Below are 26,765 nucleotides of genomic sequence, written 5' to 3' on the forward strand. Positions count from 1 at the left end.
AAGTGGCTTTCCATTTGATGGTATGCGATTGGAATGTTTCATATTCCAATATGTAGTAACTGATTGCATACAGTTTCGAATAATTCTCCAACCCCCCCCTTCCCGTATAATGTCACATAAAACAAATGAAAACATAAACATAACAAATCCCTGTCTTTCAAAATGTCTTTCGTTTTTCCTTCCGACATATCGTCATATCGCCATGATCGTCGTCATCATCATCATCATCATTATCGGCATCAGAGTCAAGAAAGTTTCTGTTTCTGGACCACACGACCCGTGATGTAAAGTAAAACTCAAACTAAAATACAGGGTTAATGGTTGTTTATCGTTATTCCATCACAGATATGAATCAAATACAAATAGAATTCAAATACACAGTAAAAAAATGAGTTCTAATTTAGCCCTTACAGTGCTTGTATAGTGACTGCACTACGAGTACTGATTTTCTAGTTCAAATAAATTAGAAAATCAGTAAAGAGCAACTGCATTTCGAAATATGTTGTTTACACGTCGCTCTTCCCCTCTTACTGCTTGTTGTTTATATGTTGGCTTTTTTGTAAAAATGTAATGTGTTTTCTTTCACTTCTAGCTCTTTATGGTCCCCAATTTCCATAATTACCGTGGCGCTTAAGAAGTTATAGCTAACGCCACGAGAAAATGAATACATTTAAAAAGGACAAGTCCACCCCAACAAAAACTTGATTTGAATAAAAAGAGAAAAAATCAACAAGCATAACAATGAAAATTTTATCAAAATCGGATGTAAAATAAGAAAGTTATGGCATTTTAAAGTTTCGCTTCATTTCACAACATGAATATGCACATCTCGGTCGGTATGCAAATGAGGAACTGATGACATCACTCACTCACTATTTCTTTTGTATTTTATTATATGAAATATTTATATTTTCTCGTCATTGTCATGTGAAATGAAGTGTCATTCCTCCCTGAACACATGGAATTCCATTATTTGAACATTTTGTGTTTTAGGCAAGGAGATCCTAATCGTCAAATTCGTAAAAATTGAAATATTGTATAATTAAAACAATAAAAAACAAAATGAATAATTTTTTTATAGTGAGTGAGTGTAAAATTATTGACATGAGTGAGTGACATCATCGACTCTCTTATTTGGATGTAACTGGCTCGTTCATATAACTATGAGTGAAACTTTGAAATGTCATAACTTTCTTATTTCACATCCGATTTTGATGAAATTTTCAGCGTTGTGCTTGTCTGATTTCTCTCTGATGTTGATTCAAATCAACATTTTTCTGAGGTGGACTTGACCTTTAAAAGTCTTCAAGCTCTGCCATCTTTTCGGTATATATTTGTTAAGTCAGGTGATAAACTATTACATTCAATGAAGTTTGTTTCTCAAGTCTCGTCGGACATATTGTCGTTTACATTTAACACTCAGAGTGGAGGAGTGCATTATTTTTATGGTGTGTTCCGCTAATAAGCGCCATGCACACTTTGAACTCTCCCATTTCAAGTACACACGCTAATTCTATTGTGTACAATTATTGACATGATTAATTGGCATGACATGAAATATTGATTTAATTTTCGTGTCGTGACAATAAATCGTCCTTATCGTAGGCGAAGAGTGGGCGGGGTTCTGGACCCATCAAGAAGATAGACCAGAGGAGGGCGGTTATTGGCTAGACGATGATAAGTACAGTGGAAGCACGTGCATTGGTTGCAAATGCATGCGTGAGAACGTCACAGAGTGTACCAACACTATTGTGTAAGTATGAGTAGTTGGTTTTTTTAATCTTCTCCACTTAAATTTCAGATCATAAACCAGAATGAAAAACAAAATACGATCGAAAATTAAGTGATACTTAAAAGGTTGGTAATACTTGAATAGTGGGTAAATGCACCCAATGAGCTCGGTCGCTTGGCGCGGGAAAAGTTTTGAAGACGAAAAGTCATCCATATATAAAAGCAGAACTATAATACGATCTATTTCTAATCTGCTGGAATATATTATAGAGCTTGGTATTATGCGAAATTCGCGGCTTAGTGCATCATGCAGAGTCTGAATTGATGAGACTACTATAGTATCACTATATGCAGGGATCCTGCGGCTGGCGCTCTACTAGTTGACACAGTCTTTTGGATCTAAGTCTTCACTTTCTGTTATCGATTAACGTGTCAAATCCAGCCATACTGTTTTTTTTCATGTTACGTACAGTCCCGGGAGTTTCGGAAAGGAATGATCCCATGCATGCAGCCAAGAAATCCCTAATTGTAAAAAACCCCACCATGCATACAGTACCATGGTATTACTATGGATATGGTACTTTTGTATTTTCAAATAGTACATTCCGATATCGTGGTACCTCTGTGGTAGTACTATGAATTTACCATGGATACTATGGTAATACTATTTACCATAGTAATACCATGGTACTGTGTGGTACTTTTTTTTTTACAAGGGATGGGTTCATAAACAAACTTCAGAAAGCTGAACCCGATCGAAAAAAGATGCGTGGTTTTTAGTAGATATCAATACCATGCATCACTATACACTCCCACTTCAGTTATTCTGATCATAATTGACATGTATTTCGTCATACCCATGTGTTCTACCGTAAATTATTGGGGGGGGGGGGTGATACAGCTCCAGGCCCCTACTCCCGGGGGGCCACTTACATTGACGAGTGGATACCCTGCGCGACCAAAAAAACACGTAAAAAGGATGTCCTTTTCACGATAGGGCACGTTACGTACGTAACGTGATAAGGGTGTCAAAAACGCAAAAATAATGAAAAAAGGGTATCTATTTCGTTAGGAAAATTACGTGTTTAGGGTCTAATTTGCGGGGATGATAAAACAAAATTAAAATGTTTTATAAAGGATGTCCTTTTTGCCTTTTTGTCCCAACACTTCGTGTTTAGAGTCCGATTTGCGCGAGGTGTAGAAGGTGGGGTCGTACTAAACCAAATAAGGTAAAGCCGACGACCCGTCGAAGGACCCGTAACAATAAAACATTCCTGTACTTGTTTAGGGGTTCATTTCAGGGATTATTTTTCAATAGTATCGTTTTGTTTCCAATACTTGTTAAGGGTAGGTTTTCACACGCCAATACTTGTTAAGGGGTGCATTTTCAGAATATGGAAATTACGTGTTTAGGGTGCTTTTCGAGACCCCATGGTCGCGCATGGTATCCACTCGTGAATGGAAGTGGCCCCCCCCGGGCCCCTACTACATGATTTTTTTTTGAGGGATGGTCATACCTCCCCCCCCCCGATCGACACCTAGGCCATGGGCCTTCGGAGCTTGCGCCGTGCGCTAACAAAATAAAAACAGTGGCACTGATGTAGTTCAGAGGTTTTAGGGTAGGCGGAGCTTTATTTATAGAGTTGTTTGGACCCGCGGCCTTTTAAAAATGGCGGTCAGTCGATGGCAAAGTGGTGATGGTGGAATCAGGCATGGGTGTGTCGGATGGAAGGTCGACGAGTACTGAACTAGGTCACAGGGCAGTTTCAGCATTCGAATCTTATATGAAGAGTCATGGGCAAATGGGTTTCCCACCTGCAAAACAGCTCTAGACAGGTGTCAACAAACCGTACCGGTACGTGGATGGAAGGACCAAGGAGCTTGTGTTGGAAGCTCCTTGGAAGGACTAACGTAGGAGTAGTGACATCCCAGCATTACCGGATGACCGCGGCATGACCGTTAAAGGCGGTAGGCAAATGAAATAGAATCTATGCAATATGTCTATTGCTGGAAGTAGATCATGGAATTTAATCGTTTTTGCCTAGTATGACTTTGTAATATTATGAAGCTTGTTCTGTGTCAGGGTACATACCGGTAAATGGAACTCTTACCCTATATGCCGATTAAATCGTGATTTCGGGAACCACTCGTCGATTTGTATATGCGCACTTGTGTACAAAGTTAATGGAGATGGAAATAGGGAACCATACGCGTGCCTGAATTAAAGCACTGCTGTATGAATTGAAGTGAACGGTGGTTCCCAATTCATAATAATGCCATTATGGCAATCACGAACGAATGATTAACTGTTTATCTTCCTTTTCAAAATTGTAAAAGTAGGGGTAGGATTCTTATTTTTATTCATCTTTCTAACATGTTCACTTTTTAACAGGAAAATCGTCAAAAAGAACTTCAACAAGATTTCTTCTGATTCATTTCCAGCTAACAGCTCGAAAATGTACGTATTAACACTTGATTGATTGCATTTAGGCTATTCTTTTTCATCACAAATGCTATAAAATTTACAGTGTAAAGCAATTAACAAATATAAAGTATACTGAAATGAAACGAGCTAGACCTGGGCCCGTCTTAGTAAGGGTTGAGATTGATTTGATCAATCACAATCATACATGTAAGTATGGAAAAACATATAGGCCTGTATCCGAAGTCGGGATTTACTTAAACTCGGCTCAGGTTTAAAAGTTATGGATTGAGTATGGATAGCCAATTGTTATATAAATCACTAACAGTAGATAAATACCATATTTTAGCTCATGGCTCTCAAATCATTCATAATTGTCTAGGAAGTATGAATAAATGATTGTCTTCACCAATCTATGAATCAGGAAAGAGCACAGTAAACGTAAGAAACATACAACTTGATAAGAATTTAGACACTTTTGGCTTAATTTTAGCACAGATTTAGACTATGGTCTAAGTTAAAGGGGAATCCAACCCCAAATAAAAACTTGTTTTTATAATATAAGAAAAAGAAAAATCACACAAGTTGATAGTAGAAAGTTTGAACAATACTGGATAAACAACAAGAAAGTTATTAATTTTTAAGTGGTAAATATTGGTGATCAATACACCCATGGAGACTTCAAATTGGCCACATATGGGAAGTCATAGTGATGTAAGGCAAGGACGACTGGTCCATGTACTCCAATACATATTATGACTAAAATGTCATTTTCCCCAAAAGTTTTACTTCAAATTAGATATTTTTCTTTCATGAGGACATAAAACAACTACCTGGGTTATATTTAGATTACTGCCCCAGCTGGGCATTTAAGAGAAAACCACAAATCCCTGATAATAAAGTACATGGCCTATGGGAAAGTTGTCCTTGCCCCTTGTCATAATTGACTTACCCAGTTGCCAATTTGAAATCTACATACTATCAGTGATCTCAATGTTAAAGCAGCTGTAGCTCTCTTATTGCTTGTCCGATTTCTTTCAAACTTTCACCATTCTGTTTAATTTATTTTCTCCTCAACACACCATTTTATGGCCAAGGCTGGATTCCCCTTTAAACCTGAGTTCAGAATACAGGCCTATATATTTTAAGCATGCAGTTGCCTAAATACAGGCAAATTCAAAAAGTGAAAAGATAAAAATTAAAGATCATTTTAATTTTAATAACTTTGAAATTATATGTACAAAACAATGAAAAAAAAATCTCCTTTCATTTAATTTAAAACATCTTTTTAGTAATTAGTAAACTGCATTGCACTTTTTATTCCAAATCTATTTAATGATTGCAAGCCTATAGTTCTTAAGAAAATTCCAATTCCAAATTTCATTAACTTTTATAGATGAGTCATCAATGCTCAAGAATATTTACTGGGGGGGGGGGTGGGACAGTCAAATTTATTGCTGTGCACGTGTGACCCCCAAATCCTATTTAAAGTTTTGGCCGAGGGCCGCGTGTGCACTTGTTAAGGGTATCAAAAAAACTAATAAAAAAGGGTAGTTTTGAATGACTGGTCAATGGTCATTCGCGGAGTCAAACGCATTTAGGGTATGTTTTTTTCCAAACCTGTTTTTAAAAGACTAGTTAGTCAAACGTGTTTACTGTGTGTTTTTTCCCCCAAGCTTTTTCCCCTGGGCTTTTTGAATTATTACCTGATAAATTTTGGATGAAACTTGTTTGCAGTATTCACATTGTACTTCTTATTGATATCTTAACCCGAACTGGAGGGGAATAATTAGCTGGATTTTTACCTTGATGTCTGTGTAAATTACATAAGATACATGCATAAATTAAAAAATAAAGAACAAAACGTGTTATTTTCTAAAAATTTCCATGCTAAGGACCAAGCATCTCCCTTGTACCCCCCTCGCCCAGTCCCTCATGCACCTGCACGTCTAATGACAGTAGACATTAATTATTTTGGATATTTTCCAGGGTTGTTACGTTTTCAAGCTTTGCTTTCAAGCCTTGCAACCATCCTATTTTTTGTGTAACAGAAAATAGCACTTAATGAATATGTTAGATATGTTTGAGGATTTATATACAAAACTATTGTTCATTATCTTGATGTCCATTTTCAGTTATGTATTTTCTTGTCCAGAATTTTGTTATGAAAAATGTTGCAAAAACCAAGAAATGAAATGAAATGTTGTGCATTGCCCCTCTGCATCTTCTTTGAACTTGTCCTCAGTTGAACGCAACAATTTTACAATGTATGTGTGGGTTTGGGCCAGTTAAAAAAGTTCTGTGTCGTGGTCGAAACTAATAAACTTGGTTTTCCAGGCCTTCTAGATGCGATTTGAATGAATTCACACTGTTACTGTCTGCAACCTCGGAAGGTAAATCCTTCCATAGTTTTGTCTATATGTTAGCTTATTGTTAGCAAGTAGACAAAACTTGTTAAAGGGTCACATTCTTGCGACAGCTTGCTTAGGGGCTAAAATGTGTAAATGAAGCCTGCAAAAAATACTTGTTAAGGGTATTATCTTGCACACAGAGAAAAGCTCATTTAGGGGGTGTTTTGAAATAATTTGGTCATGCATGTGTACAGCAATACATTTGAATACCATCACCCCCCCCCCGATTAATTTTGACAATAGGATCTTGAGATTGCTGTTCCATGTTATCATTTAAAAGATTTTCAAGTATTCAAAATTCTGGTTGTAGACTGATCATGGTGGCCATTATTGTAATGATTTGTCTTCGGTTTTATTCAGAGAAATATATTCATCGCCATTGGAACCTATCGATACGGACACGTTTGAGTCATGTGGGTTCTTAGAGCGATTGTAAGTATGGGAATTTCATTTGTGGAGCTTCTGCGTTTACATTATCAGTCCGCCATCATGTAGGCTTAAGCTATCTATACCTTATGCATTTACATCATCAGGCAGCCATCTTATAGGCTTAAGCTATCTATACCTTATGCATTTACATCATCAGGCAGCCATCTTATAGGCTTAAGCTATCTATACCTTATGCATTTACATCATCAGGCAGCCATCTTATAGGCCTATCTATACCTTATGCATTTACATCATCAGGCAGCCATCTATAGGCTTAAGCTATCTATACCTTATGCATTTACATCATCAGGCAGCCATCTTATAGGCTTAAGCTATCTATACCTTATGCATTTACATTATCAGGCAGCCATCTTATAGCCTTAAGCTTTCTATACCTTATGCATTTACATCATCAGGCAGCCGTCGTATAGGCTTAAGCCATACAGCCATACTTTGGCAAAAGAAGCAATTTACCAAAGTATTTGTTGTTAATACGAATGTGTGTTCATCAATGCAACTTAACAGCATATTTTTAAAAATATCTTTCCGTAGAACTGTCATTTCTTCCTTAAATTTGCCATAACATGCAACATATACAGAGTGTTTCAGAAACAACTATAACTCAAATTTGACTGATGTGTCACTTGCTTCCCTTTGCCAAAGTTGGGCAGCATGTGTTTATGCCACCAGGCCGGCGTTGATAGGCCTTAACCATACCTTATGCATTTACGTAATCAGGTGGCCATCTTTTAGGCTTAAGTGATGCCTTATGTATTTACTTCATCAGGCCACCATCTTATAGACTTATGCCATACCTTATGCATAAACATCGGGCAGTCCTCTAAGAGGCTTAAGCGATATCTTATGTATTTACATCATCTTGCAGCCATCTTATAGGCTTAAGCCATACCATATGCATTTACATCATCAGACCCCATCATATAGGCTTAAGCCATACCTTATGCATTTATGCCATTAGGCAGCCATCTTTTAGGCTTAAGCTATACCTTATGCATTTACATCATCAGGTAGCCATCTTATAGGCTTAAGCCATACCTTTTGCATTTACATCATCGGGCAGTCATCTTATAGGCCTAGGCCATACCGTATGCATTAATGTTATCTGGCAGTCATCTTATAGACCTATGCCATACCTTATGCATAATCATCAGGCAGTCCTCTTAGATGCTTAAACAATGCCTTATGTATTTATATCATCGGGCAGTACTCTTAGAGGCATAAGCGATGCCTGATGCATTTACATCATCAGACCCCATCTTGTAGGCATAAGGCATACCTTCTGCATTTACATAATCAGGCCCCATCTTATAGGCTTAAGCCATACCTTTTGCTTTTATGCCATTAGGCAGCCATCTTTTAGGCTTAAGCTAACCTTATGCATTTACGTCGTTAGGCAGCCATCTTATAGGCTTAAGCCATACCTTATGCATTGATGTCATAGGGCAGTCATCTTATAGGCCTATGCGATACCTTATGCATTTACATCATCAGACTATATGCTAAATGCTTAAGCCATACCTTATGCATTTACATAATCAGGCCCCATCTTATAGGCATAAGGCATACCTTATGCATTTACCTAATCAGGCCCCATCTTATAGGCTTAAGCCATACCTTATGCATTTACATCATCAGACCCCATCTTATAGGCATAAGGCATACCTTATGCATTTACATCATCAGACCCATCTTATAGGCGTAAGGCATACCTTATGCATTTACATAATCAGGCCCCTTCTTTAAGGCTTAAGCCATAACTTATGCATTAACCTCATTGGGCAACCCTCTTAGAGGCTTAAGCGTTACTTTACGCATTTACATCATCTTGCATCCATCTTATGGGCTTAAGCCATACCTTATGTTTTTACATCATTAGACCCCATCTTATAGGCTTGAGCCATACCTTTTGCATTTACGTCATCAGGCAGCCATCTTATAGGCTTAAGCCATACCTTATGCATTAGTGTCATTGGGCAGTCATTTGATAGACCTATGCCATACCTTATGCATAATCATCGGGCAGTCCTCTTAGAGGCTTAAGCAATGCCTTATGCATTGACATCATGGGGCAGCTCTCTTTATAGAGGTTTGACCGATATCTTATGCATTTACACCATCGGGCAGTCCTCTTAGAGGCATAAGTGATGCCTTATGCATTTACATCACCTTGCTGCCATCTTATAGGCTTAAGCCATACCTTATGCATTTTCATCATCAGACCCCATCTTACAGGCTTTAGCCATACCTTTTGCATTTTGCATTTAGGCAGCCATCTTTTAGGCTTAAGCCATACCTTATGCATTTACGTCATCAGGCAGCCATCTTATAGGCTTAAGCCATACCTTATGCATTAACGTCATCGGGCAGCCCTCTTAGAGGCTTAAGCAATATCTTATGCATTTCCATCATCGGGTAGCCATCATATAGGCTTAAGCCATACCTTATGCATTTCCATCATCGGGCAGCCATCTTATAGGCTTTAGCCATACCTTATGCATTTCCATCATCGTGCAGCCTTCTGAGAGGCTTAAGCCATTGCCTTGCATGCATTAGTGAACTGCAGCTGGCACATCTATGGTGTAGCTCTCTTTATACATATTCCTATCCTCCAAGGGAGAGTGTTAGGAGATTATGACGTATTATTCTTGAGGTCTATTTGTATAAAGTAAAAAGGAAAACCTTTGTTTAGTCATTCGCTGTAATATTTGAAAGGCTTTTCATGTTATACTCTTGCAAAGAAATAAAGAAAAATACTTGACCAAAATTAATTTTCCTACAAAATCACAGATTTACCCTATTAGCACATTTTCAGAATATTGACCCAGCTGTTTTGCCACTTTCTGATTACCTCATTTTCATTTTTTTGGTAATATTGCAATTATAGAAATGTGTACATAATGGTGCAATTTGGCAATGTTCTTTCTGTAAAAGTAAAAAGGTTTCGCTCCTCGAGATGGTGTTTATCCATATGACACAAATGTGTTAAAATATGCAAAAATGGGGTGTTCTAAAACTGACACCATTTGTTTTCTCTATAGGACCACAATATAAGGTGTTAAAATTGCACCCTAGATTTGATAACACCAAAGGTAATTTCAGATTTGTGAGAATTTCATAGGCTGTTAAACTAATACATGTACCACCAAATTTAATGGTGTAAAGTGACTGGTGTTTTTTTTATATATAGTTTGTGCTGTATATTTTTTTGTAAAAACATAATTGGGCTTATATTAAAATCACAATGCTTACATACATCTTTTTCCCAATTTTTCATTGCATAGGATCATACATAATAGTGACATAACCAAGATTCCACCAGTAACTGCCTGCACTGAACTGATAGAGGGGTAAGTGAAAGTTATCACTTTTTGATCCTCGGGGGGGGGGGGGTCACTTTCATTACAAGGAGACATAAGGGGAAAGGCACTTTAGCAAGGTGGTGTACAAAGTGAAAGTGATAATTTGTGTATCATTTGTGTGTGTGGGGGGGGGGGGGAGGCGAGTGGAAAAGCAAAAGTAATGATATTATATAAATGTAACTTTCGGGGGGGGGGGGGTGTCATTGCAAGTAGACTTGGGTAAGTTTTATAACTTCTGAGAAGGAGGTGTAAGAAAAAAGTGGCAATATTATGGAAATACCAAACTTTGGTTTTTACTAGAGTTTTCACGATTTATCTTGTTCGCATTTTTTCGAAATAAATCTCCACCTATTCTTGACTCTGTCCTTTTGCCTAACGATAGAGACGATCCTTTGTGATCAAGGGCACACATATTTGCCAAGAATGCATTTCCATTTATTTTGATGTTGGATAAAAGAGCATTGTTGATAAATATTATTATAATTATACCTCCATTTTAACACTTCATCAGGAGCAGGGTGCTACATAACTTTTTAGATGCACTTGCCCTTGTTAAATAATTGGAATATACTTGCCCGAAAATCTGTTTCGCTTGCCGAAAAAAATCCTTGAAAAAAGGTTACTTCAATAGAAAATATTATGATTTTAGAAAATATTGACCTTTTTTTTCTCTTTTGACATGAACTGATGTACCTTGTTCTTGCATTTCTTTTTACAAAGTGATTCTATCTTGCCCGCCATGACCAAATTTAGAGTCGGTATATCACATCGACCCTTATTTTTTGTAATTCTACTGTGAGAATTTTGCTTTCCCAATTCGGGCGAGTGGATTTGGTCTTTACTTCAAAAACACTTGCCCGACTATAACTTTTACTTGCCCCTGGCAATCGGGCAAGTGCTTAGCTTGCACCCTGAGGAGTCTCTAAGAGCTCTACAATAATGCAGTATTAAATACCTTGCTCACAGGCATAGGTGGTGTGGCCAGGGATCGGAACCCAGACTTTCATGTGTCTAGTCAGGGGCCTTAGTCCTCTTGGCCATGGTTCCTCCTCTTAAGATATAATATATCAATGATGCAAATTTTAGGATTTAAAGCTCATCAAAGATGACTCTAAATTGATTTATTTATTAAAACATATTTATTCAGGTACAAAAGATCAGCTTACCGGGTAAAACTTTTTTTCATCAATGACCTGATGAAACATATAGAACAACATAAATCATATCATACATGAAAATGAAGTCAAAATCTAAGTCAAAGATAATACTTAGTAACATAAATAAAAAAATACTGTTACTTAAATGATAATATGAATCAAACTAAAATATTTTAAGTTATCAAAAGGGAAGAGTTACTAATTATAACACTACTAATTGTACAATTTATTCACTGTTAAAAACACTGAACAATGAAATAATTATGGCACTATAGAAAACCGAGTGGAACAATGACAATCAGTTATAAATATAAGTATGTCTAAAACTATAAAATATCAAAGGATTAGGATCATTACAAATAATAGCAACGTGACAACAATTTTAAAGAGGAATAAGGAAATTGTATATTACAATAAATGAAATATAAAAGTAAGGGTTATTATGGAAAATATTAATAATTTTTCTTTAATTTCAGAGACTTTTCAAGAAATCACCTTGTGTACACTCCAACAGAACCATTTGCAGCTTTCCCTCCGAGTCTGAAAAAACTGTAAGTAATTGTTATATATATTGGCTGTGTCATGGGATACTGGAGATATATTCCCCGAGTTATGTCTATTTGCATGAATTATATTGCACAAGTAGTAAATGAGTGCATTGTTAGTGAATGGCATTACATCAACTGTTGCTCATTTCTTTTTTAAAGCTTTGTATTCAAACTACCATGGCATTGGATGGATATGTTCTTCAACATTTAAAAGGCCATTGCTCAATTGATTTCTTGAATGGTGTATATTACAAATCATGGGCGGATCCAGGATTTTCCAAAAGAAGGATGCAGAAAACGTTGAACCCCCAAAAGGTTTTCACTACCAAATCGATGCCATTTTGTTCCATGAACAATTTGACAAGAAAAAAGGTCCTTACTTGCCTATGCATAACATATTTCACTAAAAGCTATGTTTTGTGCCTGTCAAGGGGGAGGGGGAGGGGGAGGGGGAAGGGCCAGATTTGTCCCCCCCTGGATCTGCCACTGTCTTATAGTATTGACAGGAGTGACCCTAATAAGGGCAATGCAGGCGACTCTAGGTGTTTATCAAAGACACGTTAAATATTAAAATATTAGCCTTATGAATTATCTATGGGGGCTTAATTTAGCTTGTAATGGACAATGACATATGACAATGGGGCCTGGCATTCACACTGTGACAAGCATATGGTTCTTGTGCTGATTGCTCATGAATTTACATGAAAACGTGGGGTGCCTACAATGTTACCAACATCGCAAATTGAAACCCGTTCCCAGATGCCATATTGGTTTCTCTGATGCCTTGACTATGGTGATAAATAAGACTGATATTAAATGCCCCAAATTTTGTATTTTTTATTTCAATTCTAGAAACCTAAATAGCAATTTTCTGACCAGCTTACCGAGGAAGTTTTTCTGGGGAACATCGATTGAACTTTTGTAAGTATTCTCTTTACGCTATTTCTCATGACAAGCCCAATTCATTTATATATTGATGTCAAATTCATGTCATGTGTAGATTCCACCCCTCTGCTAACCTCTTTGACATTTTTCTCCATTTATATATTCAATTCTAATTTTAAAAATTTATTTCTTGATTTATCATTCTTTACCTTCCTTTCTTATATTTAATGGCGCAAGGACTAAAGTTAATAATTGTTCTTTGGAATTATCCAGAAATTATAATCAACATTTTATTATTAAATATTATTATTGTTATTTATTTGCAGTGCATTGCAAATGAAAAAAAAAGAGTCATAAAGGGAAAAATTTATATTTCCCACTTGTTCTTGTCCCCTATACACCAATGAACAGTAAAGCTAATATCGATTTGCCCCTCACATTCCTAAACATTAGAATATTGATAAATTCGATAATAAGGGGAATTCAGAAAACCATTTTGTAGCATATTGCTATTTATCATTCATCATTTAAGCTTATTTCACTTATTTTCTGCTCTTTTTCTATTATTTTTTTTCCAAAGTTTTAGTTGTTACATAGGAGTCTCTGTAATGACAACTTTTGTGTGATTTTCATTCCATAATTATAAGTAAAAGTATAGAGTGTTCGACAAAAAACGGCAAGCTAGGCCCCCCTTCTGCACTCATTTCTTCAGCTCCTGGTTTTTCATTTTTTAGGAGTCTCAGTAAAAACCTTGTTGTGCTTGTCATTCCATGAATAAACGTATGAGAGTATAGAAAAATACGTAAGCTAGGCATGGCCCACTCACGCTAGTACGAGGTTAGTATGCTATTGGCATGGCCCTCCCCTTCTGCGCCCCTTTGATCAGCTCCTGCTTTTAATTTTTTTGTTTCTTTCATAGGAGTCTCAGTAAGGACACCTTTTATGTGCTTTTCATTCCATAATTATAAGTAAAAGTATAGAGTGTTCGACAAACATCGACAAGCTAGGCCCACTCCCCTTCTGTGTTCAGCTCCTGATTGTTACTATGAATTTATCATTTTTTGTTTGTTTCATAGGAGTCTCAGTAACAACAGCTTTAGGTCTATACCAGGCGATGCACTGGAGAATATGGTTGAACTGGTTTACATTGGACTTGATATGAATCGGATCGAGGCGGTCTCTAAACGAAGTTGTAAAATACTTGCCCAGAGTCATGTGAGATTCTTGTAGGTATCCAACTGAATTACAGTTTATATTTTTATCACTTACGGGCATAAATCTCTTACGTAAAGCTGTTCAAGTAGTTGGGGAAGGGGGGAATGGAACAATGTAATAGATCATCTCCCTTGAACGCAAGGATTCACACCAGTGATGATGATAATGATATGATTATAGTAATAATCATGATAATAATTTAAGTAATAAAGATAATAAGGCATCATCCTAGTTCAAGCCACCACTCCATTCACTGTCATTTATTTCATCAGCGACGGTGACTTCTTTCCGCTTCCTTTGACTTTGTACATAACAAGCGCACACACACACCAACACCCATGAGAAGAGAGATGACTTATTTTAGGATGAGGCCGATAATATAATGATATTGATAGTAGATCTTATATGATAAAAGTACTAATAATAATGATAATAGTAATTATCTTCTGCTCCTTACTTCTAAAGTTACTAAGAGTAATGATAATGATAGAAATAATAAACAATAATGATTGTTATAAAGTAAACAGTATCTAATTTCAGAGTTCATTTCAGAGTGGTAAGAAATTATTTTTCACCCAGATATGTTGTACTTTGTTTTTCTCATTGTTTTGTTTTCACACAGAAACCTGAGTAACAATCGAATCAGAAGCATTGCTCAAAACTCGCTGTCACAACTCAAACATCTACAGATATTGTAAGTAATATGGTGCCATGAATGGGACAATGATAGAAGTTTCAAAGTCTATGATTAAAATTCTGAAGTTAATCTAATATTGGCTGGATGTCTAAGTCTTGAAGTCAGTCAGTCTATATGGATGAGTGTGGGTCTAGTACTCTATTGTATTTCTAATAATCAAGAAGATTATATCATTAGTTGTGGGGGTGTAACAATTTAAGGTGGGAGTGATTTAATTGATCTGATTGGTCTACAGGTAACTGTCTATCAAACTTTCTCTTTTATAAGGGGTGTGGTTATGCTCTGTGCAAGTGACTGGGGCTGGAAGTGTGACTCATACTTCTTAGAACTTTTGTTCCTTGAAGTTGGCTGACGTCACTGAGGGTTGGTCTGTTCTGGTCAAGGTTTAGGAGTTAAATAATATTGGGGGTTTGGGAAACCTTAGATGACATTGGGGGGAGTTTGTTGACAAGTGAAGGTGAATGACTGAAAGGATAACAGGAAGTTAAATTACATACTACATAACAATAGACAAAGCTAGTTGATACTGTTCTGCTCAGAGTCAAATAGAGAATCATCCAAATATCATTTTTGGGGCTGTTAGAATAGGAACGTATCATATAATTCATGTATGCATGCAATTTCAATAATAGTTTCATCAGGCCAGATGGTCGAAAGCTTGCTTAGTAAAATCTCAGAAAGTTATGTGTTACACTATTATCTCCTCATTTATGTATACACATTATGATGCTCTGGGTTTATTTCCAACTTGTCTAATGCCAATTCGTCCAATTGCCAACTCATCTACTGCCTAGCTGATCTGCCATTTGTTCATCCTCTATCATGGTCTAATTACCAATCCACTCACCATTTTGTCTAATAACCAGTTGGTCCAATAGCCGTTTAGTCCATACTGTATATACCATTTGGTCTAATTGGACTACCGTAAGTGTTAATTGTGCGAAATGAATTAAAAGAAAATGGATATTAGACCAACTAGTTATGAGACGAAATGGGGATTAGATGAAGTGATAATAGGACAAATTGGGTTGTTGGACGAAATGTTGATGGACGGAATGGCATTAGACCACATGAAAGTAGACCATGTGGTGAGTGGACGAGTTGGCAGTAAACGAGTTGGCAATTGACCATGCTCTGTACATCACACTCTGTGGAGGGCCCACTTCCTTTATATATTAGGTCATGATTTTTGTCTCACCTGCGAAGCAAAGTGAGACTATAGGCGCCGCTTTTCCGGCGGCGGCGGCGTCAACATCAAATCTTAACCTGAGGTTAAGTTTTTGAAATGACGTCATAACTTAGAAAGTATATGGACCTAGTTAATACAACTTGGCCATAAGGTTAATCAAGTATTACTGAACATCCTATTAGAGTTTCATGTCACATGACCAAGGTCAAAGGTCATTTAGGGTCAATGAACTTAGACCATGTTGGAGGAATCAACATCGAAATCTTAACCTGAGGTTAAGTTTTTGAAATGTCATCATAACTTAGAAAATATATGGACCTAGTTCATGAAACTTGGACATAAGGTTAATCAAGTATTGGGGATATCTGTTAAATTCCCATCATAACTTTGAAAGTTTATGGATCTGATTCATGAAACTTGGACATAATAGTAATCAAGCATCACTGAAAATTTTGTGCAAGTTTCAGGTCTCATGATTAAGGTCAAAGGTCATTTAGGGTCAATGAACTTTGGCCGAATCAGGGGTATCTGTTGAATTACCATCATAACTTTGAAAGTTTATTGGTCTAGTTCATTAAACTTGGACATTAGAGTAATCAAGTATCACTGAACATCCTGTGCGCGTTTCAGGTCACATGACCAAGGTCAAAGGTCAATGAACTTTGGCCGAATTGGGTGTATCTGTTGAATTACCATCATAACTTTGAAAGTATATTGATCTGATTCATGAAACTTGTACATAAGAGTAATCAAGTATCACTGAACATCCTGTTCAAGTTTCAGGTCACATGATCAAGGTCAAAGGTCATGTAAGGTCAATGAACTTTGGCCATGTTGGGTTTTTTTGTTGAATAACCATCATATCTCTGTAAGTTTATTGGTCTAGTTCATAAAAAGTGGACATAAGAGTAACCATGTATCACTGAACATCTTGTGCGAGTTAGAGTAGTATTCAAAGTCAGCACTGCTGCTATATTGAACCGCGTGATGCAGGTGAGACGGCCAGAGGCATTCCACTTGTTTAACTCTTCATGCGTTCACCTGTAAACCCCCTGTGTGTTGCATTATTTTAGGGTCTCAGTCACATTCGTGCCATGATTCACAGACTCCTAACAATAAACCTGGAGATGGTATTATTTGTGAGGAGGGTTTTATTGATTTTATCCTATCTTTTTTCAATGAACTTCCTGGCTGTAATCAGGATGTATTGATTTTTGGGGAAAACTCAACCTTTCTGTAATTTGTAAACTGCGATAATCCGTCGAACGCTAAACTAATGTCGCACGCGCGATCGATCGGTACACATGTATGGTATACAAAAATGCTAGGCTATACATTGTTCGAAAAACAATGGGACAGGGAACGTCTATGGGAAATGTGTGGTTGTGCAAAAATGCGAACGAAACACGCCTACGGATGTGCAATAATGCGAACGTAACGCATGAAGAGTTAAGCTAATAGCAGAATGTTCTTCCAACGGAAGCTAAGGTCTGCTTTTGAAAAGACACTGCAAGTGTTTTACAAAGCAATGGTAGAGTGTGTACCGAATACCTAAAATGGTATACCCCCTGTATGTCATTCTTTGAAACTATGTATTCTTGTTTTGTGTGTATGAGACATTCCAAATTGTTTTGTGCAAACAAATTGAATTTCCACATGTATGAACAAAATATAGGGCATGTATGAACATTTCCTATATTTTTTCTATACATTTTTTTCTATACTAGTTTTTTTTTATACATTTCCGTCTCCCTGCGCTTCCAACGGACTTGGATATAACCCCCCGGCTTTAGATTGGCGGCTGTAATATGCATATCACAGTGCAGATAAATTCCTTGCTGAAGGAAAACACGTCATGACTGGGAATTGAAGCCACATCCCCCACATTGAAAGACAATTGAATCTTTGAATTGATTGCATCATGGACAATACAAATGTAATATGAATCTGAATGTGTATATTTATCCTATTTTTCATCTTTATTTTTGTTTTTTTTTCCCGTAGAGAGATCCACCATAATGACCTGTTCAAGGTTGGGCCACACATATTTCATCACATATCCAATCTAATACACCTGTAAGTCAGCTTTCCTTTCTAACATACATGTTATATGAAAGATGAATACCAGTTGTGGTAATGATGTCACAATGGCCCGCATTCTCAATAGGGGTTTCACTTGTACCATGGTACAGATTCATGGACTATGAAGATTTTTAAACAAAATTTTGCTTATTTCATCTCGTACACCAAGCTTCTGGCAAAGTGCGCTTAAAATTAAGCGGTACTTTCCATATAATAACCCAGTTCTTGTATAGCGCATATCACATATCGTGACACCCCTATGCGCTCCCAAAGGACTCTGGCTTTAGCCCAGCCTTTTACAGCGCGGTGGCATTTAAAGGAATAAATTCCTGCCAGGTACCCATTCACCTCACCTGGGTTGAGTGGAGCGCAATGGATAATTTCAAGTCCGGTGTTGGCCTTAGTGTTGAAATTTGGATTGCTCCCCTATATAGCTCCAAAACTTATTCAGAGTTTGTAAAACTGATACAGATCACATTATTGACATCTCAATAACTAGTGAGTGACTTTTCGGGACCATCTTCATTTTATATTTGGTGTTAAAATCATGTAAAAATTGACCTAACACCAACACCAAAAGTTCAACAACTGAATCACCCACTGTGGATGGATTTCTTCTTGCTGAAGGAAATTACGCCGTGGCTGGGATTCGAACCAATGACCCTTTGTTTCAAAGTCAGAGGACTTATCCACTGGGCTACAATGCTTCTATCATGTATGTTATATGGAAGATAAATACCAGTAGGCCATTTCATAAATCTTTTGTAAGTTATAAGAGTGACTTTAAGAACAACTGATGATCCTTTCTAGTGGTAAGTGATATTCACCATTAAAGAGAAATTCCAGTAATTGCAGTAGACACTGATTTCATGAGAAAGTCTGTAAAACAAGGCTTAATTGTCAGTATATCATCGAGGATCTAGATCTGGTACAGTTACATTAACTAAACTTTGTGAAATCTTGAAATCTACGCTGAAAAATGTTCACACCGAAGATCCCCAACACAGATAAGCGCACGTGGGACAATGTATGTATTATTGCTTAGGGCGTCGGGCCCGACGCTCTACCCGAATCCCGTGCTTATTTGCTGATTTCTCAGCGATTACACAATTTTTTCCAGAATCCTTTGGCACATGCGTTTTATTTATACAAACAGACACTTTGGTGGTCATTTCATTGGATTCTGTACGAACTCATTTTGATATCGTTACCAAAACTAGCATTTACCTTTAAATGTCAGTTGGTGATTATTAAGTGTCTATGAAAGGATTATCAGTCGTTCTTATCTTACGAACAGCATTATTAAACACCCAACAGTTGTTGTAATGATGTCACAATGAGTATGAAGGGAATCCAATAAAACTACCATCCAAGTGTTTGTATGAAATTATATGTACAAAATATGTGCCAAATGGCCCTGGAAGAAATTGCATATTGCTGAGAATTAAGCAAAATAAGCACAGAATTTGATCAAATGTCGGGTTTTTTCCCAGGGAATATAAAAGATAAATAACAGTTGTGGTAACGACCTCAAAATGAGGTCAAACAGAATCTAATGAAATTACCACCAAGATATGAATAAGAAAATATGTACCAAATGGCCGTGGAAGAAAATGTGTGATTGCTGAGAAACAAGCAGAAAAGGCACGGAATTTGATCAAATGTCGGGTATTTTTCCAGGGAATAGAAAAGATAAATAACAGTTGTGGTAACGACCTCAAAATGAGGTCAAAGAGAATCCAATGAATTTACACCAAAGTGTTTGTATGTATAAATAAAAAGAAAATGTGCTAAATGGCCCTGGGAGAAAATTTGTAATTGCTGAGAAATGAGCAAAATAAGCATGGAAATCTGTCCAATGTCTGGTATTTTTGGGAATCTGTGTAAGAATTATTGGTTTTGAGCTAAGATTTCATGATTTCACGAAGATGAGTTTACATTATTGTACCAGATCAAGGTAGATAGATGATAATAAGGTGACAATGATTTGAAAGACTTTCTCATAAAATGATAGTTCGTTGCAATTTTATAGTGGGTACTCTTAAATATCTCCAGATGATAATGCGCCGGGAGGGGGGGGGGGCACTCATGTATATTAGTGGTATGGGGACATGCTGCTTTGATGACCACCTAGACAGTTTCATTTATGGTTCCATATTCAGTGTCAAATTTTTGTACAGAAGCGCATGCGATATTCGTTGGATTTTGGTCCTTTTTAGGGATATGTTCTGATAGTGCACAGCCAATTGATGCAGACCAAAATATGCAGTAATGCATCGGTAAAAAACTATATAAATAATGATAATTGCTTCTTATAAAGCACTTTTCAAAAGTTACAAAGTGTTAAGTCTAACAAAATAACAAAAAAAGGTACAATGGGTAAAATATTAAGATAAAATTAGTGCTAATAACAATAATGATAAAAGTTATTGTTGTTGAATAATATTCTAGCATCCATAAGCTTGGAAAGGGCATTTTCACTGACTGATGTATTTTATGTTTGCATGCAGGGATTTGAACACCAATAAACTGAGTGTTGTCTTACCAAGGACGTTTACTGATCTACCAAATCTTCTCACGCTGTAAGTATGACAATCTGTTCAAGGGGTACTCCAGGCTGAAAATAATATGATTTGAATTGATAAAGAATAATCACACAAGCAAGACACTGAAAATTTTGATCAAAATCGGACAAGGATCAACAAATTAATGACATTTTAAAGATTTGTATGATTTTTCCCCAAACTTTTTAGCCCTCCAGAGGCCTTTTATTGAATCAAATAATATCAAAATAAAGCGAATATTCTTACACAATCTATAAATAAACAATAATAATACATTTCCCTCAAGTAAATAAAGAATGAAGTGACATCCATTTAGCATTACATTTGTTAAACAAACCTGATATGGAACTAATTTATCTCTCATCTTCATAATATTGAATAATCTTTTCTTTGCATATGTAAACACTGTTTTTTGTACTATTTAACTTTTGAAAAAATAAATGCTGTTTGATTATACATACCAAAATCATTTGTATGATTTTGGTGAAACCGGTCAATTTGCCCCCCTCAACAAATTTGTCACCACGCCGTTTTGCCAAATTTTCTTGACAGCACCGCTCTTCTTTTGATTTTTGCACATCTTTTAAGACCAAATTCGCGACGTCTGGGTACGTGGTTCCGAAGTTACGCAACATTTTGTTAGTGCATGTCAGACCCAAAATAGCTCATAAACAAGATTCCGTGTACAAAGTCAATGCAAAGTGTGTTTTTCAACTAAAAATCATAAATGTATGATTATTTTTACTTTTGTTGGTTTAAATGGATTTTGTCATACTATTTAGTATTGTAAAAGAGTCCCGACAAAGTTTATTGGAAAAAATGATAAGAGACAAAGGCTTGAAAAAAAATTAAGAATTTAAAAAAATAATAAAATACATAAGAAATTAATTGTATTTTTGCAAATTTTTTGTGAATATTTGTTAGAAATTGTAAGAATGTATACTTTCCCCCCAAATAAGCATTCTACTAGCTATACAAATTGAGTTAAAGGCAAAAACATACACAAAAATCAATATTTAAAGCATTTTTTATATGCTTATTTGCATAATTAATTGTTGAAAAAGTATAAACAATTTGTTAACATTTTACTATACAGTCTTGTAGATTACATCCAGCTCTACGCGCATGCAAATTTTCACAGCGATCACGCAATCAGTGGCCGAGATCGGGGGGGGGGGGGGGTCAAACTGACCCCCAGTATATACTGGTCTGAAATCTCCCAGTTAAAATGGGGGTTAGCTTGCTGTAGCCTTCCTGTACTCTTTTGATAAAAATGTTTTCAGACAATATAATGTTTCAAGTAGAAATCCTGAAAAATTTATGTAATTTCAACTAGACCACAATGACACCGGCCATGAATGGGTTGTTCAACTTCATATAAAATTTACAAATTTTTTTTCCGATGCAGCTACGTGTAACACTGAAATCATAATTCGTGCACAGTTGGACAGAAAATCAGTAAATCACTCAAGACCTGAAAACCAGTAACAGTAAAGTTGACACAGGCAAAAAGGGCTCAATAAATCCAGCTATTAAGGCAAAAACGATAATCATGTATATTGTTTATTCATTGTTAAATCTTAGACGTCTTCACTCACAAAAGGCTGGATTCGATCTGACGTCGATTTCATATTCCGCTTTCCATAATGCCGGACAGAAGATGAGAACCTTGTAAGTAACTTGCATATCTTTGCCTTCCTGTACAGTGTGTATCAAAAAAAAGTTTGCACTTTGAAAAAGCTCTGGGAATTCAAAAATATACAACCTGTGGGTAATTTTTTCACTCATAATCTTGGTTTTGGGTCTCATCTATCCAATGAATGTAAAAGTTTTGGACAGAATGTTACACTTGAGTGAGCACTGTCCATTTTTGTAAAGCTTGCAGAAATCTGTTTGGGCAGAAATGCTCATTTTAAGGCTGTGTCAAGGGGAAAGGGTAAAATCAAACTTACCCTGCAAAACATTTCTCATACATTTCCCTTGCACTTTTAGTCAATTGAAATTAAACGGACATATTCAAGAATTTTGTAACAATTTTGCCACCCAAATTAAAATTTCAACACTTGTTAGTAAGCACAAATTTTTCCCTTTTTGTGCCAGCTGGATCTGAGGACATAACTGGATCTGAACACAAGTTTATATCAGAAATCTCCAGCATTTTTCACTAAGTTTTTGTCTCACCTGCATAGCAGAGTGAGACTATAGGTGCCGCTTTTCCGGCGGCGTCAACATCAAATCTTAGCCTGAGCTTAAGTTTTTGAAATGACATCATAACTGAAAAAGTATTTGGACCTAGTTCATGAAACTTGGCCATAAGGTTAATCAAGTATTACTGAAGATCCTATTAGAGTTTCATGTCACATGACTAAGGTCAGAGGTCATTTAGGGTCAATGAACTTAGACCATGTTGGGGGAATCAACATCAAAATCTTAACCTGAGGTTAAGTTTTTGAAATGACATCATAACTTGGAAAGTATTTGGACCTAGTTCATGAAACTTGGCCATAGGGTTAATCAAGTATTACTTGACATCCTATTAGATTTTCATGTCACATGACCAAGGTCAAACGTCATTTAGGGTCAATGAACTTAGACCATGTTGGAGGAATCAACATTGAAATCTTAACCTGAGGTTCAGTTTTTGAAATGTCATCATAACTTAGAAAATGTATAGACCTAGTTCATGAAACTTAGACATAAGGTTAATCAATTATCACTTAACATCCCATGTGAGTTTAATGTCTCATGATTAAGGTCAAAGGTCATTTAGGGTGAATGAACTTTGGCTGAATTGGGTGTATCTGTTGAATTACCATCATAACTTTGAAAGTTTATGGACCTGATTCATGAATCTTGGATATAAGAGTAATCAAGTATCACTGAACATCCTGTGTGAGTTCAAGTCACATGATCAAGGTCAAATGTCATGTAAGGTCAATGAACTTTGGCCATGTTGGGTTTTTTGTTGAATAAACATATCTCTGTAAGTTTATTGGTGTAGTTCATAAAAAGTGGACATAAGAGTAACCAAGTATCACTGAACATCTTGTGCGAGTTAGAGTAGTATTCAAAGTCAGCACTGCTGCTATATTGAACCACGTGATGCAGGTGAGACGGCCAGAGGCATTCCACTTGTTATCATTTAAAGTGGGTTTACATTTCATTTTCATTTAACACTTGTTTCTCCACACTTTTCCCAAGCTAGATAATGATTAACGAAATGAAAATCAAGCCTTAACTAAGCCATTTCATGTAAATCACAAATTTGTGTAAAGCAAATATCGTCACAATGGCCTCGGTGTGTGGGGGAGTGGGGTGGGCTGCAGTGCACTTTCGAAAGTGTTTTAGGCAAGGAAACAGGTTAAAAAGGCTAAAAGATATCTTCAAATCAATTTTGATAGCTAAATTCCACGTGTTCTTCATGATTACGGTCTATTTTTATTTGCATAACTATTTCAAAGTTTTGCGCAAATCATTTTTCACCAATTTTTAAAAAATAAGTGGTGCTCACTCAAGCGGAAATATTTTCCGACAGTTATATCGTCATTTGCTTAAATGGATCTGTACCAATGTTCGAATGTGGGAAAAACTTCAGGATATTACATGTATAACTTTGCAGGATTTTTTCTAAGTGTAAACTTTTTTTGATACGCACTGTATAAAGGCCATTATCAAGCTTCTCTAAATTTTCTTACCATTTTTATACGCCCGTCGTAGACGGGACGTATTATGGTATCACGCTCCATGTCCGTCCGTCTATCCATAGCATAGATCCCAAGAAGCCCCTATTGATTTTGAGGTCAAAACATCAAAGGTCGTGGTCATAATGACATATTTTCATCTGACCCCTCAGAAGTAATTGTTAACTCAATAACTTTAGTTGAACTTAACCTAGGCTCATATAATTTTGTGTGCATGATACGAGCATCCTAGTAATTCTATCGATTTTGAGGTCAGAAGGTCAAAGGTAAAGTTGCCACCTTCCACTTTTCTTGCTTGACCAATAACTACATTTTCTGTGTTACAGACGGGCGTGTTATGTGCTCTCCTTAGCGACACTCTTGTTTAAAAAAGCAGTAAGGTTAAAAAAGTCATGAGGTAATGAGCCAAAGAACAAAATGAATTATGTGAGCTCCTGGATTCTAACGTGCTTATGCACATTGACCGATTTTCAATCCTTTCTTTGGGAACTAGATTGCTCTTGTCTACTCCTGAAAGAAGGGCATCAAATGTAATATTAGAAATTAGAAAACGATAGATTTTTTTAAAGGTAAATGCTAGTTTTGGTAACAATATCAAAATGAGTTCGTACAGAATCCAATGAAATGACCACCAAATTGTCTGTTTGTATAAATAAAACGCATGTGCCTAAGGATTCTGGAAGAAATTTTGTAATTGCTGAGAAATCAGCAAATAAGCACAGGATTCGGGTAGAGCGTCGGGCCGACGCTCTAAGCAATAATTATACATTGTCCCACGTGCGCTTATCTGTGTTGGGGATCTTCGGTGTGAACATGTTTCAGCGTAGATTTCAAAATTTCACAAAGTTCAGTTAATGTAACTGTACCAGATCTAGATCCTCAATGATATACTGACAATTAAGCCTTGTTTTACGGTTACACTTCGTATTTCCGAAGCTTCGTAATTCCGAAGGTTCTTTATTCCGAAGGTTCGTAATTCCGAAACACGTAAATTGCCTATACCTCGATGTTCGTTAATCCGAAAACGAAAAAGGGTTCGTTAATCCGAACATTTGTGGCGTAATTCCGACGATTCGTTATTCCGAAGGTTCGATAATCCGAAAACGAAATAAGGTTCGTTGTTCCGAAGGTTCGTTAATCCGAAAACGAAATAAGGTTCGTTGTTCCGAAGGTTCGTTAATCCGAAAACGAAATAAGGTTCGTTGTTCCGAAGGTTCGTTAATCCGAAAACGAAAAAAGGTTCGTTATTCCGAAGGTTCGTTGATCCGAAAACGAAATAAGGTTCGTTTTTCCGAAGGTTCGTTAATCCGAAAACGAAATAAGGTTCGTTAATCCGAAAACAAAATAAGGTTCGTTTTTCCGAAGGTTCGTTAATCTGAAAACGAAATAAGGTTCGTTAATCCGAAAACAAAATAAGGTTCGTTAATCCGAAAACAAAATAAGGTTCGTTAATCCGAAAAATGAAAACCGGGAAAGCAGAGGCAGAGGCAAGGGGAGGGGGGCGGGGGACACTGTTGCCGTTCAATTATCATATGAGGATGGGAAGGCAAGGGCGGCCGAACGAATTTTCGTTGGGGGTAAAGCCAAAAAATGAAACTCATACGTCAAAATTGGGACTGTGGTGATATTTTTACCTTAAGATTATCATCTGCTTGAAGTCATTGTCTGTTTGATAGTGATTAAGTAGAGAATAACTTTTTTGAAGTGACTTCTTATTATGGCAAAATGTATATTTAGGCTTTATTTTTCGGGAGAGAGTATAATGAGCGAGCGGCTTGGTAAAACAAATTCAAAGGTGAAGTTGTATAACGTTTTTTGTGGTCAGTTATTCTTAAAATGGCATTATTGCGAGGTGTTGCGAGCGTGAATCACAAGCTAAACTTTAGGTTATTTCAATAAAAAATGAAAATTAGTTTTTAAAAATCCGAGCAGATTTCTGCTGTCATTAAAAAGATGTGCATCTAACTAAAGAATTAACACGAGCGCAAAACGCGAGCCTAAACATACTGACCAGAAAAGGAACCTGTTAAAGAAAGCATTTAGTGACCTCTTTAGGATGCATACTTCACCAATCGAATGAGAGTGCGAAGCGCAAGCTGAAATTTTTCAATATTCCAGCCTGAAAACTTAACTTAACTTGTATACTTTAAAAAGAGTATTTTATTTCGAAAAAACATGAAAAACGGCATATTTATTTTTGAAAAAGGAACTTTCCCATTTTGGAAAATATTAATTCCCCTGTTTTTTATTCCATTTTTGATGCCCCCTGCCTCCCTCCCGGCGGATCCAACTTTCGTCAAATAGAGGGGGGGATTTTTTTTAGCCATATTTTCCTTGATCGGCAGTTTAAAGTT

At 36.5% G+C, this 26,765-nt stretch overlaps 1 protein-coding gene across 1 annotated transcript in view; it reads left to right on the top strand.

The window, feature by feature from the left end:
• The first annotated feature begins 3,372 nt into the window (after positions 1-3,372).
• LOC121417626 (leucine-rich repeat-containing protein 15-like) overlaps positions 3,373-26,765 on the top strand; it is an 82,920-nt gene continuing 59,527 nt past the window's right edge. Inside the window, exons 1-11 of the mRNA XM_041611362.1 lie at positions 3,373-3,699; positions 4,124-4,189; positions 6,925-6,996; positions 10,296-10,361; positions 12,007-12,081; positions 12,931-12,999; positions 14,040-14,189; positions 14,801-14,872; positions 18,069-18,140; positions 20,657-20,728; positions 22,295-22,381. Coding sequence (XP_041467296.1) covers positions 14,092-14,189; positions 14,801-14,872; positions 18,069-18,140; positions 20,657-20,728; positions 22,295-22,381 — 401 coding nt within the window. The 5' untranslated portion in view covers positions 3,373-3,699; positions 4,124-4,189; positions 6,925-6,996; ... (2 more) ...; positions 12,931-12,999; positions 14,040-14,091. The remainder of the gene's footprint in view (positions 3,700-4,123; positions 4,190-6,924; positions 6,997-10,295; positions 10,362-12,006; positions 12,082-12,930; positions 13,000-14,039; positions 14,190-14,800; positions 14,873-18,068; positions 18,141-20,656; positions 20,729-22,294; positions 22,382-26,765) is intronic.

The sequence above is a fragment of the Lytechinus variegatus genome, chromosome 6, assembly GCF_018143015.1.
Source record: "Lytechinus variegatus isolate NC3 chromosome 6, Lvar_3.0, whole genome shotgun sequence".
Taxonomy (NCBI): Eukaryota; Metazoa; Echinodermata; class Echinoidea; order Temnopleuroida; family Toxopneustidae; genus Lytechinus; species Lytechinus variegatus.